Genomic DNA, 19394 nt, shown 5'->3' with positions numbered 1-19394 from the left:
TGGCCGAGCTGCTGGATGTTGTAGTCTAAAGCACCTGCAGCCAAACTTCAGCTGGAGGGCCACTTGTTATATAAGGGGTGGCAGAAATGTGGTTTGGCGTGGTTTCAGCAAGGCTGGAAAAATCTCTCCAGTGGTATGGACCCTGCAGGAGTTTTGAACAACTAATCTCGCAGTTCCTTGAAGATCTAAAACAACTTATTACAGCATAGTCCATGATAGCTTATGCCACAATAGAGTATTTAAGGTGCTATGGGACTCCTTATTGTGTTTGCTCTGGCTCTAAGTTTGCAACTCTCATTTTCTTCTTCTTTTAGCTGCTTGTGGCTGCCTTCAAGTAGCTCAGCTCCTGTGTGAACACAAGTGTCCAATTAATGTCAAAGATGTGGTATGTAATCATTATCTCATGGATAACTTAGTGGGTTAAAAAAACAACAACCTTAAAAGCTATGCAGTGTACTTTAGTTTCTGAAACCTCGTTTTTAAATCTTCTAAGCAGGGGAGATTCCCTCTTGTCTGCAGCAAATGAGTTTCTTCTTCGTTCACTGTATTTCTTCCAGTTAGCACGCGTGACGTCTGTGTGGGAGGCCCGATCAGCACATTTACATGAGCCAGACCACTTTGCTCGGTTGCAACCCCCTCCACATGTCCCCACGTATATCATTTCCTAGTCAGACATGACAGTGCTAACCAGAAACGTGCAGTGAATAAGTAGAAAATTTATCTCCCATTTAAGGTATGAACGAGCCTTTTATATTGCTCTCTGATTCTGCACCAGCACTCAAAAGTATGGCAGGTGTGCATGCCTAATGTTGAGCTTTTTATTACACTGTAGGAAAGGCTTGGAATCCTTGAATCGTAGAGTTAGAAGAGGGACCCCAAGGGCAATCTAGTTCAAGCCCTGCAATACAGGAATCTCAGCTAAAGTAACCATGACAGATGGCCAGCCAACCTCTGCTTAGAAACCTCCAAGGAAGGAGAGTCCATAGCTTGCCGAAGAAGACCATTCCATTCTCAAACAACTCTTACTGCCAGAAAGTTCTTCCCAATGTTTTGTTGGATCTCCTTCCTTGTAGCTTGAAGCCATTGGCTTGAGCCCTACCCTCCGGACCGGCAGGAGAAAACAAGCTTGCTCCGTCTTCCATGTGACAGTCTTCCTGTGAGGAAAGCGAGTAACCTTGAGCTTGAGTGGAAACAGCTCAGTAGGGAGGGAGCCATATGTAGCTGGCTTCTCCCATTTCCTCCACGCACATCCCATTATGCACAAAGATTAACACTTACCAAAGTCTCATCTTAGCTTTTCTTTGGTATTTTGGTTCCTGGCCATCCCTTACTCAGTGACATTAGAGTTTTGGTTTGTTAAGTGCTTAGAATCATATACAGTGGTACCTCGGTTTAAGAACAGTTTGGTTTAAGAACAATTCGGTTTACAAACTCCACAAAACTGGTAATAGTGTCCCGGTTTGAGAACTTTACTTTGGTCTATTATAATATTTATTGAATTTCATTTTAAAAACCAATCAATTAACATTTTCACTTGTCATCACATATATTTTGACTCTCTTGAGTCTTTGACACTCCCCCTTCTCCCAATTGACTTCCTTACATCCTTACATAATTTCTTTAGCATTTCAAATTCCCCCTATTTGCCCACTTTTATTTTTAAATATTCTTTTATAATTGTAAACAGGTTTCTACCTCTACTTAGACTGAGAACTTTACCTCGGTCTAAGAACAGAATCTGAACGGTGGAAGGGCACCAGCGGCAGGGAAAGGGTGCCTTGGTTTAAGAACGGTTTTGGTTTAAGAACGGACTTCCAGAACAGATTAAGTTCGTAAACCGAGGTACCACTGTGCTCTGATCCTGAGAGCAGCAAAGGGCTTATAGGTGCTGTGTTGAGCCCATGAGTAACGGGAGCTCAGAACTCAACAAGGGTCATGCAGTGGGGTTTTACATGCATTGCTGCATGGCTAGCTGTTGTCTATTGTCCCTTAGACAGCAAGATTTTGAGAACCTGTTAAAGGAGGTTGCACACCTGTTTTCACATAAGAGTTACATTCTCTGAAGTTAATCTTTTTTAAATCTACTGAATAACTGATAGTGTTTAATCTCTTTTTTATTTTTATTTTTTAAAAATAGGATGGGAATATACCTTTGTTACTGGCTGTACAAAATGGCCACGCTGAAGTAACCAAATACCTTCTGGAGCATGGCGCAGACATCAATTCCAGAGACAAAAATGGAAGGTACAAATAAACTTACTCTTAGTACTCACAAACTTTTTCAAGGTTCATCAGGTCTAAGGATCTCCTTCTAATCTGAGAACAGATTTTAGATTCTTCACCGCTAAATATATTACGTTGTGGTTTAGGTCCAATTAAGCTGTCACTGAACTTCTTGCTTATATTTATTAGCTTGAAAGCTAACAAAAAGCCATGCAAGAGATGGCATGTTTTTCTGGTTCTTCTAAAGTCACCGATTTCTCCGTGACTTTCAGAGAAGCTGTTTTGCAGCATTTGACATCTCGAGGCACAGCCTAATAAAGTTGTCAAAGCTGTATCCTTTTTGATGTTTTCCCCTGCTTGCAAGAACTCATTATGCCTCTTCCCCATCCAGAGGCAGGTTACAGTGAGATACAAAATTCTTGACTGGGTTGACACAGGCTGCTGCTGCTGCAAAAAAAAGCTCTTCCGGCAAAATTATGGTCAAGCAGAATTCTGTGTGGCTATATGGTCAACGGAGGATCTTGTCCGCCAGATACATCTGTCCTACATATTCATTTTGAGTAAAGCTATCAGTAGCGGCTGGCTATGTCATATCTCTACTGTCGGAGAAAGTATGCTTCTGAATACCAGTTGCTGGGAGCCAAAACTGCGCAAAGTGCCATTGGACTCAGGTCCTACTTGCAGGCTTCCCTTAGGCATCCGTTTTCTGGATGCTGGACTAGATGGGACTCATCCAGCCCTTTGCAGCATGCATGAATGGCTCAACCTCTTAGGGAAAGCTTTATTGGTTCACTCTCAGGAGCCTCCCCTGTCTTGCAGTGATCTCTTACTGTAGATCAAGTTATAGATACACTGTAAATACAAGTCAGGACAAATTTTGTTGATGGCACGATGACCATTACTTTCTGCAGGAGTAGCAGAGTGTCATCTTATCAGAGGAATGCCTGTCAGCTTTTTCCACTTCCTGGACTCAGCTGACTGCCCAGTCTTCTTCTGCTGCTTGAACCTGTAGGCACTCGTCTCCTGTAGGATAACAAATGAGCCACAAACTCACAACCTTCAGGGGGTGTTATTTTTATTTATTTTTTAATTTTTATTTTTGAGGGGAAAATAACCCCCCCCCCAAAAAAATTATTAGTTTTCTCTTATAACACATAGACAAAAACACAAAAGAAAAACATTACATTCAACACAACATAAAAACTTAACAACAATAAAAACACACAAAATAAAAGAATTCCCCCCCCCCCTTCTTATTCCCTGGTGTTTTTACATTGCTAAAAGACTTCCTAGACACCCTCCAATCTGGATTTCATCCTATTACATATTTATCAGTTCCCAATTTCATATTTATAACATCAGTATCTTCAGGGGATGTTATTGCTTTGCTAATCTCATGCCTGTGGCTCCTCCTTATGTTGTCTGTTTGCCAACTTGCTCTAGGACGGCTCTGATGCTGGTGTGCGAAGCAGGAAACCTCAGCATTGCAGAAGTCCTCGTCCGAAAAGGTGCAGACATAAACCTGGTGGATGCGCTTGGACACAATGCCCTGCATTATGCTGCAGTCTCTGAAAATACAGGGATTCAGAATCTCCTTCAGTTGAAAATTGTTCAAGATGCTGGTATGTCTACATTTCTTAAATTACGTGGTAGGATTCCCTATGATAAGGATGGGGAACCTGTGCCCCCGCCCCGATGATATTGGACTATGTGATCCCTGATTATAGGCCATGCTGGCTGGGGATGATGGGAGTTGGAGTCCATCAACATCTTTGGGGGCAGGCACATATTCCCCACCCCTGCTGTAGGGGTTACCTGGGGAGGCATGAGGTTCTTACTCAAACTTTCTGGACTGTCTATGCCAGAAGACAGGATGCTGACTCATAGAATCATAGAATTGTAGAGTTGGAAGGGACCACAAGAGTCATTAATCCAACCCCCTGCAATGCAGGGAATCTTTTGCCCACCATGGGCTCAAACCCACGACTCTGAGATTAAGAGTCTAATGCTTTACCAGCTGAGCTACTCTGTCCATTCTCTTAGTCTCTGTTTTACCACCCTTGGTAGAGCTGCTCAGAGCACTGAGCTTGGCACACAGCCTGGTCTTTGGACTGTCAGAGGAATGTGCTATCTTGGGTCTGTCCAAAGTGGGTTGCTTGTTTGAAAGTGCCCTCGTGTCTCTCTGTGCACAAAAAAGATTATTACATTGTGGAAAGAAGGCTAGGCTTCAAAGATATATTGGCTTCGGCTGATTAAAGGTAAAGGGACCACTGACCATTAGGTCCAGTCACGGATGACTCTGGGGTTGCGGCGCACATCTCACTCTACTGGCTGAGGGAGCCGGCGTACAGCTTCCGGGTCATGTGGCCAGCATGACTAAGCCACTTCTGGCGAACCAGAGCAGCGCACGGAAACGCCGTTTACCTTCCCACCGGAGTGGTACCTATTTATCTACTTGCACTTTGACGTGCTTTCGAACTGCTAGGTTGGCAGGAGCAGGGACCGAGCAACGGGAGCTCACCCCGTCGCGGGAAAGAAGGCTAGGCTTCAAAGATGCATTGGCTTCAGCTGATAAGTCCTTAGTAAATGCTCGGTTCCCAGCCTATGATCTCAAGTATTCTTATTTGCATCTGAATCCATATGAAGAAAGGGGCCTGCTTCCTAAGTTTAGGATCCGAATGGAAATTTCTTAAGCAGAAAGAAGATATCTCAGGTTTTCGATTAAAAGGCAATGTTTTGTTTTGTCATCTACAGATTTCAAGTCACCAACAAAGCCAAAGCAGGTAAAAAGGAAAAAAGAATCAGAAATGCTTTATTACCATAATAACAATTAGCCTCAAGCTCTGAAAAAAAGAAACAAAGTAATAAGAAAGTAATAATGGAAGTGATTTGTTTTGTTAAGTGGTTCCAGAAGCATATGCAGTTTTAGTAAACTCATAGATAGTTCCTTTTCATTGATATCTGTATGGTATTGGTGAGATAGCTGTCTCCTCTTATCTCTAACCCAAATGTTCTCATATCCTTTGTAAGGACAGGGCAAAACTTGCTATGTTATGACATGTCTGTGATGGGAATCTCCAGCATTTCCTTAAAATAAGTTAATAGTTATGGAGCAGTTGCAAATCAGATGAGACTTGAAGTACTGGAAGGAGAAGGTTTAATGCTTTTCTGTGCACCATTTTCCTGAATATCCCCCTCCATTCCAAAGTTGCTTTGCCCATAAGGGTAAATATGCAGACATGCGTAAGGTACTTGTATGTTTTCCACCATGGGGCAATTTTGATTGGGGTGAGGGGATGGCACAGTGAAGCGTTACAGCCTTCTCTCCCAGCACCATGGGCTGTTTGCTCACCAACCACTCTGTGGCTGCTATTAACACACAGCCTTGCGTCAGAGCAGCAAGTCCAATGGTAGACTAGGGTCTAATGGTAGACATGGAAAACTGACTCGCTTTCAGAAGAAACAGGCTCACACTGGTTTCATTTGGACATAATGTTAAACTGTGGTTTGGCCTTACATGAACAATCCTTGAGCTTATGAGCAACTCCTCGCCCTTCTTCTGACACAGCCATGGGGAGCACTTCAAAAGCCTTTGATTCCTTTTTTAAAAAAATTAATTTAAATTACTGAAATAGGACAATCTGTTGTTAACTTTAATTATGGCGTAGGGAAACAAGTCAACTTCAGCCCATTGTTTGCACAGTGCTAGCTGATCTCCCCAAAACAGGGATAAGGAACCCTTAGCTCTCCAGATGGCTTACACCTCCCACCATCCCTGATCTATGGCTATGCTGGCTGTGGCTGATGGGACTTGGAGTCCAGCAACTCTATCCTTACCCTAACTCTTCTGTAAGCCATAGTTAAGATTAACCATAGCTTCTGGTTTGGCTCTAATGAGTCACTGTGGCTAATTGAAATTGGAAGCGAAAGTTTCTGATTTCATGACTGCCAGAGGGAATCCCACGAACCCCAAGCCAGCACATGTAATGCCAAACCATAGTTTACTGTTTTATCCAAACAAACTCAGTATGGCCTCCTGATGCCTTGAAATAGCTGACTGAGTCTTACTGGTTTTAAGGAATTGCTTGGCAAGAGTAAGCTTGAAGAAAATGGCAGAGCTGCTTCAGTGGTCATGTACAGCTTCCATAATAAGGGAGGGGAAAGGGGATGTTCATCTGAGCAGCCAGTTGGACCCAAGTGTGAATTCCCCATTTATGGATTTCAGCAGTTACAGATGATCTGGTTGATGATCTGGGTGGCATGCAGGCAAATCAAGAAGTAGAGAAGAAAAGTGGCTGGTGCAGATGATTTTGACATTCACAGGGTGTTTACTTGTTGCAAAAAAATTAGTTTGGGGGCAGGTCTAAAAGGCCCCTAAACCAGGGACAGCGACTCCCATCACCCCTGACCTTTGGGCCATGCTTGCTGGGGCTGATGGGAGTTTTAGTCCCACATTTGGAGGGCGACAGATTCCTCGCCACTTCTCTGAGCAATTTATGAACACGAGTGACCCTGGAATAGAAGTAAACAAAAAGGAAAACTCTCTCTCCCTGGGGGGGGGGGGGGGAGAAAGGCATTTAGGAGAAATGTTAGCAAATTGCTTGAGGCTGTGAAGAGCAGTGCATTTTGAGATCACTGCTCCATGGGAAAAGGGTTCGCTTTATTCACTCCATCTAATGTAATGAAGCATGTTACAAAATGGGGCATGGTGGGCTCAGGGTTGCGCATGTGCAATATCCCTGCATATAGAGGAAGTACTTTTGAATGAGTTGAGGCATGAATGTGCTTTAAAAAAATAAAAATCTCTTGTACCTTAAAAGGAAAAAAAAAAAGAAGAACTTTTTTTAAAGCAGACCTTACTAACCAAACTAACAGACCTCCCTTTTCTGGCCTGTGACACTTCCAGCATGACCAAGTCTGTAGATTAAGTTCTGAAAGAAGTGGAACTCCAAAAAAACGCAAAGCCCCACCACCACCTCCTGTCAGTCCTATCCAGGTAAAAGAGCTTAAGTCCAACTTGAACACATTTGCAATGTCTAGACGGGGCTGGGCGGGTGAGGAATGTCCTGTCGGGAATAGAGCTGGTTAAATTTGCTTTGTGCAAATCCTTTTTTAAAAATGCGCGTCTCATGTATCATGGGCGAATTCTCATAAGGATAGAAATAGGACGGTCTGTTGTCTGAAAGCCCATCTTGGTTACGCTTTGCAGGAGGGCCGTTGGGAATATGACCAGATCCTAAGTTTAGAGCAGTAGAGCTTATAAAGGTGCTACACGCATTAAACTCTGTGACAGTCTTGCTTTTTAACAATCGGCTTTAAGATTCCCCCTGGATGGATGCAAACCAGCTTTGCACATGAGGAGCTCATAGCGTCTTAACAAGAAGTTTAATATTAAACTGAGCCGTTGCTTGGGCGATTGTCTGACTGCATGGCTGCCGCTGGCTAAAGACAACTTCCGTGTTGTCTTGCTTGTATTGAACTAACAGAGAGCAATGACTTCTGCTAGCAAGAGGCAGTTTGTGTCTCTGAAGTGCATTCATCTTTTGCAGCTTAGCGACCTGTCCTCTCCACATTCAACAACTTCAACCCCAGTGTCTGGGAAAGGCCAGCCTTCCTTTGCTGAGCACGGATCCAAGGTATGCTCCATTTTTCAACTCTTGCTTCTGGCTAAATGTAAACCCTGTGTGTTTGTAGTGAGTTGCTTAAGGTGACAAAAAGATTTCATCACCCCAAGGAAGGAGAGCAAAGCTTCACAATTGTGACTTAAAGCTCTTCAAAGGGAAGTGTAGATGGAAATCAGTAAAACCCAGGGGGCTGCGATGTGAAATGTATTGTTGGAAGTTACGTCTTGCTTTTTTGATGTCTTTGACATCTTTCCGCAGGGCCTGTAAGATGGAGTTGTTCCGCCAGGCCATTGGTCAGGGCTCAGCCTGACGCCCCTTCTCTTTTTGTATAAGAACTAGTATGAAAGAGGCCTCCCTGCATTCTCACAGGCCCATATAAGAACAGCGTAAACAGTTGGGCCTGATGAACATTTACTGTTCCCAACCCTAATCCTGCGGAAAGCCATCTAATTAGATTTTAATTTGATCCTGGCTTGTTTTTAGGAGGTAATTTAATTATTATTTGATTTTATACCAATGTTATATATTTGATGTTAGCCACCCTGAGCCCAGTCTCGGCCGGGGAGGGTGGGATACAAATAAAAGTGGTTTTTTTAATATTATTATTATTATTATTATTATTATTATTATTATTATTATTATATAGCAGCTTTGGGGAGGCAGTCAATATTAGGGCTACGGCACATCAGCAAGGGGAGACTTCCCTCTTTCCCCCCATGCTGTGGTCCTGACAAAAATAAAAGAATAATCCTCTCCCCTAAAAGTACTGTTGTTTAATAAAAGACCATTGTGTTGGTTCCCAACACCTGTGTTGTTAGGCCGCCAGTGGTTTTCTTGAAACCAAAGAACATACCAGTTGTTTAAGCAATAGACGTGCCTTTTGTCAGCTAGGGATGAAGAGTACCTTTTATGTCCATTTCTGGATTGCGATTAACCTGGCCGCTGTAGTCCAAACATTGGTAACCTCCAGACTGCACTACTGCAATGCGTTCTGTGTGGGGCTGCCCTTGGGCCTGGTCTGGAAACTCCAGCTGCTGCAGAATGTCAACACTAGACTGTTGATGGAGGCAGACAGCCAATAGCATGTGATACCTCTGCTGAAACATCTGCACTGGCTGCCCATGTCCTACCAGGCTAGTTTCAAAGCCCTGAGCATCTTGTGTTCAGGATACCTATTGAAACTAATACACATGACTAACTTAGGGCCAATGGTGGGTTTACAGTTGAATTCAGTTGAATACATCCCATTAAGTTCACATTTGGTAGGCAATTGTATTTGCTTGCTTTTAATCAAACACCTGCCTTTTAACTATTCCAAAAGCTGGGAAAGCTGCAGCTGAGTGACAGTTCCTGACGAAAATGCATTGGCCGTTACTTCACAGGGGGACGGGATTTTGATGTGCAAGTATTTGTTCTTTTTGATGAGGAGTGCCATGTTGTTAGCCCTCTCTTTAAACAAATGTTTATGTATTTTGCATTTCAGCAGGAAGATATCAGTGCCATTCACTCTGATGGCAAGGATGGGATGAGCGATAGTACTGCAGGTATGGTGTAAGACAGGTGTTTTGGCTGGACTGTCACTTTCTCCTTCCTTACTTACTCACCCACACCAAACAACCTACCAACCAAAAAAAGGTGCCTTCTTTCATAGAAAGTTGCCATTTGGCATCATGGTCTGTTATGCTAGGATTGTAAAATTCACTGCCCCATTGTTTTTCAAGCATGATTGGCAACATCTTGACCCACCTTGCTTTGAAATTTCCATGGAAGGAGGCTCCGCCATCTTTGTAAAAATCTACGCATAGTGTAGTATGTACAAAAGTAGCATTTTGTTTTGGACCTGGGGGGTCCCGCTTGGAACTCCTGCTTAACTATTAGGGGCATTGGACCCAGCCATTCATGCACACGCTCATATTCTAACCAAGCATACAGGGTTGGTGTCAGGATCAAACATCCTGAGTTCCTTGGAAGGAGGAGGGGGTAGAAACGCCATTTATTTAAAATATTTATGCTTGCCTTTACCAAAGGTTCCAGGCAGCTAACAATGTTAAAAACCTCCATTTAAGATCATCCCCAGCATAAACAAAACAGCAGCCAAGCAGCGCCATCCAGTGCCAACCACCGACCCCTACCCAGCAGTTTCATGCCCCAAGGTTTTCCCAAGCAGGTGGATAAATAACATCTACTTGAAAATGTATAAGTTGCTTGACACAGGTAACCATCTCAGTGTCAAAGATGTTTGTGTTTGTTTGTTTGTTTGTTTGTTTGTTTGTTTGTTTGATCAATCAGTCAATCAATCAATCTATCAATCAATCAATCTATCAATCAGTGTGTCCTTTGGCACAAGAGTCTAAGCTTCCATAGACAAGCGCCTCCACAATCAGGTGCACATCTCTGGAGGTATTATTGGCTGTTCTGGTCTGAAACTGATTTCCCAGGCTAACTTCCATTGTCCATGGGATTTTCACCATAGAAATCTCAAGACCTAGAGTGACACAGCCGTGAGCCTGTAGCTCATTCTCTGCAAGAGATCCTTTTCAGTAGCAACCGTTGGGCAGGGAGGGAGAAGGGGGAGCCCCACCCACGGCCAGCGTGTAACCCATAACAGAATACCACAAGAGAATGGGAAAAGGTTCTCCATCCGTAGTCCAATAGCTAACTTGAAAATTTGCAGGCTAGTTCACAAAAAAGAGACTAGCAAGTAGAGACATTCCTTTGCTTTCTCTCCCCCCCCCCCCCCCACTTCTCTTCCACTTCCAGAGTTGCTTAACCATGTGTTGACTGAAAGCCTAGAATGATAAATTGTATTGTATTCCCTCTCCTCCCCCCTTCCGTTTCGCTTTTTAAAGGTGCTGATAGTTTATTGGATGTAAGTTCAGAAACAGACCAGCAAGACTTGCTTTTACTGTTACAAGCAAAAATTGCATCTTTGACCTTGCATAATAAGAAACTGCAAGAAAAATTACAGGTATGTATTAGCAGCATCCATTGCACTGAACAATAACACATTGGGGGCATGTTTGCAGAAGGCTCCAGCTCATGCAGATCTCCTCCATGTAGACATGCCCCAATTATTTTTATTTATTAAATTTGTATGCCGCCCTTCATCCGTAGATCTCAGGGCAGCTCACGGCATAAAATGCATGCTTGGCAGCCCTGCTTTCTCTCTGTACAGTGTTCATGTTAATTGCATGGAGAAAAGAATACCCAAAGAGGGCTTTGCTTGAAAGATGAGGGAGGAGGGTTTGGAATTCATTATATGACATTAGAATCAAATCTGCGATATTTGAAAGATGCAAGTGCTCTCCTGGAAATCAATGCATGCATTCAATCTTATTTCATTCTGTTAATGTGTTCCTTTTGCAGCCCTCTCTATTTCTCGAATCTCTGCAAAAAGGATAAGTTATTATGAGAAAAGACAATAAGAGTTTACAAAAAAAGGTAGTTGTTTAAATACTGCCATCTGCTGTCTCTACAGGCACGCGCACTCAAGACAGAAGACCTGGATGCAACACTGGATTCTTCTCGTTCCACCTGTGCGGAGTTTGATCACTCAACGGACAGGCTAAGTGAGAGCTCAGCAGCAGCGGCTCAGGAGATCAGCTGCTCTTCGCTGAGCTTAGCACAAGCTCAGGAAGAGGCGAGCAGTAACGAAGTGAAAATCAGACAGCTGCAAGACAACTTAAAGGAGGTGCAAAAGAGGCTGGACAGCTCAGAAGCGAAGAGGCGGCATTTGGAGACGCAGCTTCAGTCCGGAACACTGGATACCCTTTGCTTGCTGAACAGCTCTGACATTTCCGAAAACGGCTCCGACCTCAACCAGAAACTGAGAGAAACCCAAAGCAAGTACGAAGAAGCGATGAAGGAAGTCCTGCACGTCCAGAGGCAGATGAAGCTAGGCCTGGTGGCTTCCGAAAGCAAAGAGGCGGACCTGCAGGAGCTCAGAGCCACGTGCGAGGAAGTCGAGGCGCTGAAGGAAGAACTGCAGAAGGCGCAAGAAGAGGGCGAGAGGCTCCGAGCGAAAGTGAGAGAGCTGGAGGAGAAGCTGGCGGAGAGAGAGAGGGATGCGGCCGGCACGATGTCAGCAGAAGAATGCGAGGAGATGAGGAGCTCCTATTGCTTGGTTATTGAGAACATCAACCAGGAGAAGGCGCTTCTGATTGAGAGGTACAAGGAGGGACAGGAGGAGATCAGGAAGCTCCAAGAGAAGCTGAGATGCCAGATGGAGTCTGGGCAAGGTGAGGAAGCTGAGGAGGTGAGAGATGCAAAGAACCAAATGATCACCGAGTTGAACAGGCAGGTCAGCAAGCTCTCCCAGCTGTACAAAGAAGCCCAGGCGGAACTTGAAGATTGCAAGAAAAGAGGTGTTGCAGAGGATGCCGATTCAGGATGCATCCCTCTGGAGGAACACGAGAAGCTGATGGAGGTCACCGTCTTGCAGAGAGAGCAAGCTGAGGGCGCCCTGTTGGAAATGAAGGCCCAGTATGCAAAAGTGTTGAGCGAAGCAACCCAGCTCCAGAACCTGGTTGATTCCCAGAAGAAGAACTCTGTCTCCATAACGGAGCATCTCCAGGTGGTCACTGCTCTCAGGGCTTCGCTGAAGGAAATGGAAGAAGAAATCGGCGAGCTCAAAATGCAGATTCTGCACAAGGAAAGCGAGGTGCAGCGACTGCAGAGGGAGCTCTTGGAAGAGGAAGCCGCTGTGTGCGAAGCTATGGTGCCCAGGGCATTGTATGAAGAGCTGCGATCTACTTCAGAGGGAGAAGTCAACTCCATGCTGTCCAAAGTGAAGGACTTGACAAAAGAGAGAGAAAACCTGTCTGTAGATCTTGCTCATTTGAGGAAGGAAATTTCACAAGTGAAAGGGGAGAAAGAGAGCCTCCGGACTCTCCTTGAAGCCAAGGAACAGGAAGTCAAAAGACTGCTTCATCAGTACCATCAAGCTCAAGAAGAGCTGCTTGAAATGAAAAAGGCCTCTGAGAATTCCTCGAAACTAGAAGAGGATAAAGATAGGAAGGTTGGTAGATCCTCAGTCTTTTTGGGGGTGGGGTGAGCACATTTGGAACAATAAGAAAATGTCGTAGATCCAAAACAGTTGCCATGCAGAGGCCCACTTTGGTCACAAAGCACCCTATTCAAAGAAGGCAAACTGAGGCTAATAGACTGAAGCCCACGAACCTGAGTAAAAGGCAAAATATTCAGTGTGGAGTACACTCATTGAAGTCAGTGGGCTTAATTCCCTTGATTTCAAGGGATCTACGCCAAGCATATAGGGACGCGGGTGGCGCTGTGGGTTAAACCACAGAGCCTAGGACTTGCCGATCAGAAGGTCAGTGGTTCGAATCCCCGCGAGGGGGTGAGCTCCTGTTGCTCGGTCCCTGCTCCTGACAACCTAGCAGTTTGAAAGCACGTCAAAGTGCAAGTAGATAAATAGGTACCGCTCCAGCGGGAAGGTAAACGGCGTTTCCGTGTGCTGCTCTGGTTCATCAGAAGCAGCTTAGTCATGCTGGCCATGTGACCCAGAAGCTGTACGCCGGCTCCCTTGGCCAATAAAGCGAGATGAGTGCCGCAACCCCAGAATCGGTCACGACTGGACCTAATGGTCAGGGGTCCCTTTACCTTTACCTTACTCCAAGCATGAGTTGTTCTCACCAGTGTCTCCTTAAGCATGCCTTCTGGCAGTTTCACTGCATGTTTGAAATCATTTGCCAGGGTTGAAGCCACAAACAAACCTATGGTTGGCATTAAGTAAGATCTCTCAGCCAAATGCTTTTGGGAAGTTGTGTTTTCTTCCATCCTTTAGCACGCTGTCCCCTGTTCTTTCCTCCCATACCAGATAATGGACATGACAAAGGAAGTTAGTAAATTGAAGGAAGCACTGAACAGCCTGTCCCAACTTTCCTACTCAACTGGCACACCCAAGAGACAAAGCCAACAGCTGGAGCTGTTGCAACAACAAGTCAAGCAACTACAGAACCAGCTGACTGTAAGTTTATAGATTATGTAATTGTGCAATTAAGTAGCGCTCTGCACCTGCCAAGGTTTGACAGGAGATGGGGAAGTGGGTGTTATCTATATTTTTAGTCATTCAAAGTGATGCAGAGGTTTCACCCTTGTTGTATCCCCACCCCCCCAAAAAATAATCAATTGTGAGGAGCTTGCATGTAGAATTTTTGGAGTGCTTTTCTGAGAATGTAGGCCCATTATAGCAATGTAAATTGAGTATGAGTGCACAGTAGACCCTGATTACTATATCTGCAGTAGAATGTGGTGGTCTTTCATGGCACGAGTGCCAGATTCCATAAGGTTTCTGTGTTCTCTGAGCAACCAGCATATTCTAAGCTTATTTGTTCATTGCATTTATATCCCACCCTTTTCTCCAAGGAGCTCGAGGTGGCACACATGGTACCCCGCCCCGTCCTGCCTCCTCATTTAATCCACACAACATCCCTGTGAGGTAGGTCAGGCTGAGAGGCAGTGATTGACCCAAGGTCCCCCCAGTGAGCTTCATAGCTGAGTGGGGATTTGAAGCATGGTCTCGCAAGCCCTCGTCCAACACTCGTAACCACCGCATAACAGTGTTTCTCAAGCTTGGGTCCCCAGCTGTTGTTGGACTACAACTCCCATCATCCCTAGTTAACAGTACCAGTGGACAGGGATGATGGGAGTTGTAGTCCAACAACAGCTGGGTACCCCAGTTTGAGAAACACCAAACAACATCTAGGACATAAAGCCTCCGCCCCACCCTGGCCCCCAATCTAATTGAAGCAACTTGCAACAGAAGTATTGAGTTGCTGTTGCTGCTGCCACTGCAGTTTCCTTCTCTAGTGCTGAGTTCCTGCCTTGATACCCAACTTGGTGGATTAGAGGTAAGGAAATCACACCAGGAGTGCATGGGGTCCATATGTCGAGTTTGCTCTAGATAGGCAATGTGGTGTCATGGTTAAGAGTGCTGGACTAGGACTTGGGAGACCCTGGTTCAGACAAGGCAGCCATGAAGTTCGCTTAGTGAGGATGGGCCAGAAACGCTCAGTCAGCCCAATCTACTTGTGAAGGTAAAAAGAGAGCTGACCTTGTACATCACCTTGAGCTCCTTGGAGGAAAGTGGGGGGAAAGTATAGTACATAGATATATAGAGGGATCAAACTATTTGTGTTTGTTTGCCGCCTATCTGACTGGGTTGCCCCAGGCACACTGGGCAGCTTCCAAAAATTATAAAACCAGAGTAAAACAGCAAACTTCCCCATACAGGGCTGCCTTCTGATGTTTTCTAAAAGTCAGATAGTTGCTTATTTCCTTGATATCTGATGGGAGGGCGTGCCACAGGGCAGGTGCCAGAAGCTGGACCTACCTCAGTGTCTGGACTGAACAATGAGGGGTGCAGACGCTCCTTCAGGTATATTGGGCCAAAGCCCTGTATCCACCCGGACACTGAGGTCCAGCTCCGAGGGCCTTCTGGCGGTTCCCTCACTGCGAGAAGCCAAGTTACAGGAAACCAGGCAGAGGGCCTTCTCGGTAGTGGCGCCCTCTCTGTGGAACGCCCTCTCACCAGATGTCAAAGAGAACAACAACTACCAGACTTTTAGAAGACATCTGAAGGCAGCCCTGTTTAGGGAAGCTTTTAATGTTTGATGTATCATAGTATTTTAATATTCTTTTGGAAGCCGCCCAGAGTGGCTGGGGAAACCCAGCCAGATGGGCGGGGTATAAATAAAAAATTATGATGATGATGATGATGATGATGATGTTGTAATATCCCTTAGATGGGGATGTTTTGCAACAGAGGAGTGGAATGGGATGGATGGAGCTGCTTCACCTTCCACTTTCCCTTAGAAACGTTTAGCACCATTGCTTAAGTAAGCTTGGAACCCTTTGTAGGAGCAGAGCGTAGCTGTGGCAGCCTTCGAAAACCTGGTACCCTCCAGATGCATTGAACTACAACTCCCAGCAGCACATCCCTTCTTGTTACTGTTTATGGGATTTGTATTCTAAAACACCAGGCCTAAGGGAAGGTTCAGAAGGGGAAACAGCTGTACCATTTGCAATAGAGAAGGGACCATAGAGCTATCACCACACAAAGTGTATTTTATCCCACCAGTTTGGACGCAAAAGTTTGCCACCACTTGAACAGCTGTGGATCAATGCTGTGTTCTGGGTTACAGCAACCAGCACCCCCTTGCCCTAAAACTAACCCCCCACTCTTTTAACAATACAGTGTGTGATAAGAGTACCTGCGTGTTCACTCTCTACCTTTGTTTACAGGAAACAAAGAAGCAACACCAGGAGATAGTCTCTGTTTACAGGACACATCTGCTGTATGCTGTGCAGGTAAGAGAGCCTTCCTCAGGAATTTCCCTTGCCTACTTAAAGAACTCAGTAGATTATATCGGTATATTACTAAAGCAAATAGGTAGTGTGTGCATACACTACAGCCAGTGCATCCTCTTGAAGGCATTCCCTCCAGTGTGAGGGAGGGTGTCTTGTAACATGGCACATGGCAGGAGCACCTCTTAAAGTCATCTTTTCCCAGCCTGCTCCCCCACCCCAGATGTTTTGAACAGGCTACTAATATATTTTTATCTTCCATTTCTTTCTAGGGCCAAATGGATGAGGACGTCCAAAAAGTGCTCAAACAGATCTTAACAATGTGCAAGAGTCAATCGCAAAAGAAAAGTGAAACGATTTTTGCCGATCCCTAATGGTGCTGCTCTAGAGATTGAGACTCGCCTTAAAATGAGATTTGATTGGCGGCACCCCCAACCCCAGGAGGGAGCTGTCACATGTCTCTGCCACTTTTATTTCTTTATTTTTATGTATTATGAGCTATTGTGTTGTCATGTCTTCCCCTTGCCCCCAACCTAAAGTTCCCAGAGTGCTATTTTTGTGTATTGGAACAGAAACGTACAACTCTCTGTAAATTGCCATTACTTTAAATCAGGGGTGGTCAAAGTCTGACCTACAGTATTAGAAAGTGGCTCAGTGCTTCCTTTGGTACAAGCCGTTGGAAGTCTCGGCTTGCAGTGTTGCATTTTGGATATGAATAAGTGCATCTTCTGGAGGTGGGGGAAGCGATGGATTTTTCAGTTCTTGGTTATCTAAAGAGGGGAAAACAAACCAGTTCATAGGTTTTAAGACCCTCCAACGTCCAGGATAACAGTAGATGCAACTCGGATTTTGAAATTCCTTTGGCCTTGTTAATTGAAAGGTGTGGCAGGGGAGCCTCCTTGATAAGACAGGGCCCACAGCCTGTACATACTACAAGACCAGTGATGTGTACTAACTCGATAACGTAAAGCATAAACTTGCAGGTTAATGAATTTTGAACACGGCTAATTCTGCTAAAACCCCAGTTTCTTTATCAAACAGTAGGTCAAGCTATCTATGCAAATCGTTGCAGTGCTATTGGCTATGGAGCTCAGGAGGAAGAAAACGCAGCGTTCCAAACTACAAACAAGGGATCCGAATGAACTCATGATGTTTACAGTGAGCACTGTTGTCTCACAGTTCCTAACCTCACTTTTGTAAAAGATCTCCTCTACAATATATTTTTACTGGCCCTCAAATTTAGAAATGTCTTTTTGTAATTAAAGCCATTTGCCTATTTAACACTACTACTTCTTTCTGTTTTTCTGCAGTAGCCTTTAATACCAAACGATTTAGGCGGTGGCCTTTTTCTCCGTCTCTCTCCCCATTCGCCCAGCTGTTGTAAAATGCAGCAGAGGTATCCCAATCCCCTGGGAAAAGGCTCTGTTGAAGCAGAACTGCCCAAATACCGTACAAAAGAGGAATTACTAGCTTTCTTGCCAAATGTTGTAACACCAAGAAGCACAGAGAAGCCTTGCGTTTTTCATTTTCAAGAGCAGTAACATCTGTATGACATAGGAGTGCTCCTGCAAATTGCTTTCATGCCTACAAATCCTTTAGCAGAAAAAGATAACACTTATAACTCTGTATGTGATATACACTCAGGTATGGATAGAATGGGTCCAGCAATAGAGTGTCTCTCTCTCTCTCTTGATTATTATTATTATTATTATTTTAAGTATACTGTGTGATTATCCTATTTCACCAGCCATTTTCACACCAGATTCATGTTGTAAACTGCTTTCAAAACCAGGCTTAAACCAGCATGACTGCTTTGGCATCTCCCAGCCTACCATGAGAATTGCAGCTTTCTGGGGGATTTTGTTGTTGTTTGAGACCTGCACATAAATAGCCAGGTGCAATAGCAGTTTTTCAGGTTTTAAATCAGTTTGCAAGAGCACTCCTATAAGAATCAGGGGGGCCTTCTTTAAAGCCTTCAAGAAGAATTGGGAATACCATACGTGTGCTGCAACAGCGGTTTTGTGTGTCAGAGAGACCCAGAAGCCTAAGCAACTTACATTGTACCTAAAGGGAATAACTATTTTGATTGTCATGTGTCTTCAACTTACAGCATGGTTTTACTCCTATCGTCTGCTGCAGAAATTCCTAGAGCTCTTCAATAAGTGAAGTCTATAGGTAGGCAATTTACTCAGTGCCTGAGGGACTACCACATTTATCATGTGCTAAATTAGCCTTCCCTGGGGCTACAGGTGTGGTTGGACTACAATTCCCATCATCCACGATCCTTGCCATATTAGCTGTGGATAATGAGGGTTGTAGTCTTCCAGCACCTAGGGACTCAAGGCTGCATTAGCCTACCATTTTATACAGCAGCCAAATTTAGATGGATTAAGAGCATAGGATCTCCTGGGTCTTTATATTATTAATATTATTATTATTTGAGTCTCCTTGGTTTAACTAATACCTATTAATTTGGACAATATTTCATAGTTAGATACCTTTTTTTAAACGTTCCAAAGAAATGTGAAAGTTTTGCTGCAGTACTTACAAAAAGATTTTAAAAAATAACAGGTCTAAAATATGCCAAGAAATGCTGCCAAGTATAAAACTTGAGGAACCGTTTTGTAGGTTGCCTGACAAAAACCTTAGCTTTTACTTTGTTTTGTTATGTGTATTTATTACGATTATCATTGTGGAACATTGGAAATTGTACACTATAGCTTAGTGATTGTCCTTTGTATGTAATTTTACAAACGTTTCATTCCGCAAATAAACAGTTTCTTTTTTCGCCCCTTTTTTAAAAATCTGCCTCTTATTTTTGTCTAATACACTTGTACTAGCAGCCTTGTAATAAGTTTTGTTCGGGAATTCTAAGAAACAAAAAAACCCCCAAAAAACTGCAGTTTGAAAGATTCGGTCCGCCATCTGAACTCAAACAGGTGTCCAATTATATCCAACCATAGATGAAAAACTGCTCTTTGATGTCAGAAACCGTTAAGAGGTGTCTGAATGCACAGCAGACAGACAGACCACTTTCCAAAATATATCAGCGATTGGGACATTGTAGTGAACCCAAGAGAAGAAACTCAAATATTTAAAGAACATAAGAAGAACATGATGGATCGGGGCAATCATCCTGTTATCACAGTGGTAAGCTAGATGCCCATGGGAAGCCTGCAACCTGAACACAATACATCTCGCCCCTTCTGTAGCTTCCATCAA

General features: G+C 44.2%; 1 protein-coding gene across 9 annotated transcripts in view; it reads left to right on the top strand.

Moving 5' to 3' along the window:
- Positions 1 to 18976, top strand: part of RAI14 (retinoic acid induced 14) — a 92995-nt gene extending 74019 nt beyond the window's left edge. For 5 of the 9 annotated variants that reach the window (XM_083465804.1, XM_083465805.1, XM_083465806.1 and 2 more), the window contains exons 7-17: positions 315 to 385; positions 2138 to 2244; positions 3667 to 3845; positions 4978 to 5006; positions 7773 to 7859; positions 9331 to 9391; positions 10697 to 10815; positions 11326 to 12864; positions 13684 to 13833; positions 16110 to 16175; positions 16445 to 18976. In XM_083465804.1, coding sequence (XP_083321930.1) covers positions 315 to 385; positions 2138 to 2244; positions 3667 to 3845; positions 4978 to 5006; positions 7773 to 7859; positions 9331 to 9391; positions 10697 to 10815; positions 11326 to 12864; positions 13684 to 13833; positions 16110 to 16175; positions 16445 to 16546 — 2510 coding nt within the window. In that variant the 3' untranslated portion in view covers positions 16547 to 18976. Of the gene's footprint in view, positions 1 to 314; positions 386 to 2137; positions 2245 to 3666; positions 3846 to 4977; positions 5007 to 7129; positions 7220 to 7772; positions 7860 to 9330; positions 9392 to 10696; positions 10816 to 11325; positions 12865 to 13683; positions 13834 to 16109; positions 16176 to 16444 lie in introns of all 9 variants that reach the window. The other 4 variants (XM_083465800.1, XM_083465801.1, XM_083465802.1 and 1 more) reach the window with 1 other exon arrangement.
- The last annotated feature ends 418 nt before the right edge of the window (positions 18977 to 19394 follow it).

This window comes from Podarcis liolepis, assembly GCF_965112155.1.
Source record: "Podarcis liolepis genome assembly, chromosome: 11".
In the NCBI taxonomy this organism is placed as follows: Eukaryota; Metazoa; Chordata; class Lepidosauria; order Squamata; family Lacertidae; genus Podarcis; species Podarcis liolepis.
Note: the sequence above shows the minus strand (reverse complement) of the source record. Positions and strands in the feature narration are given on the sequence as shown.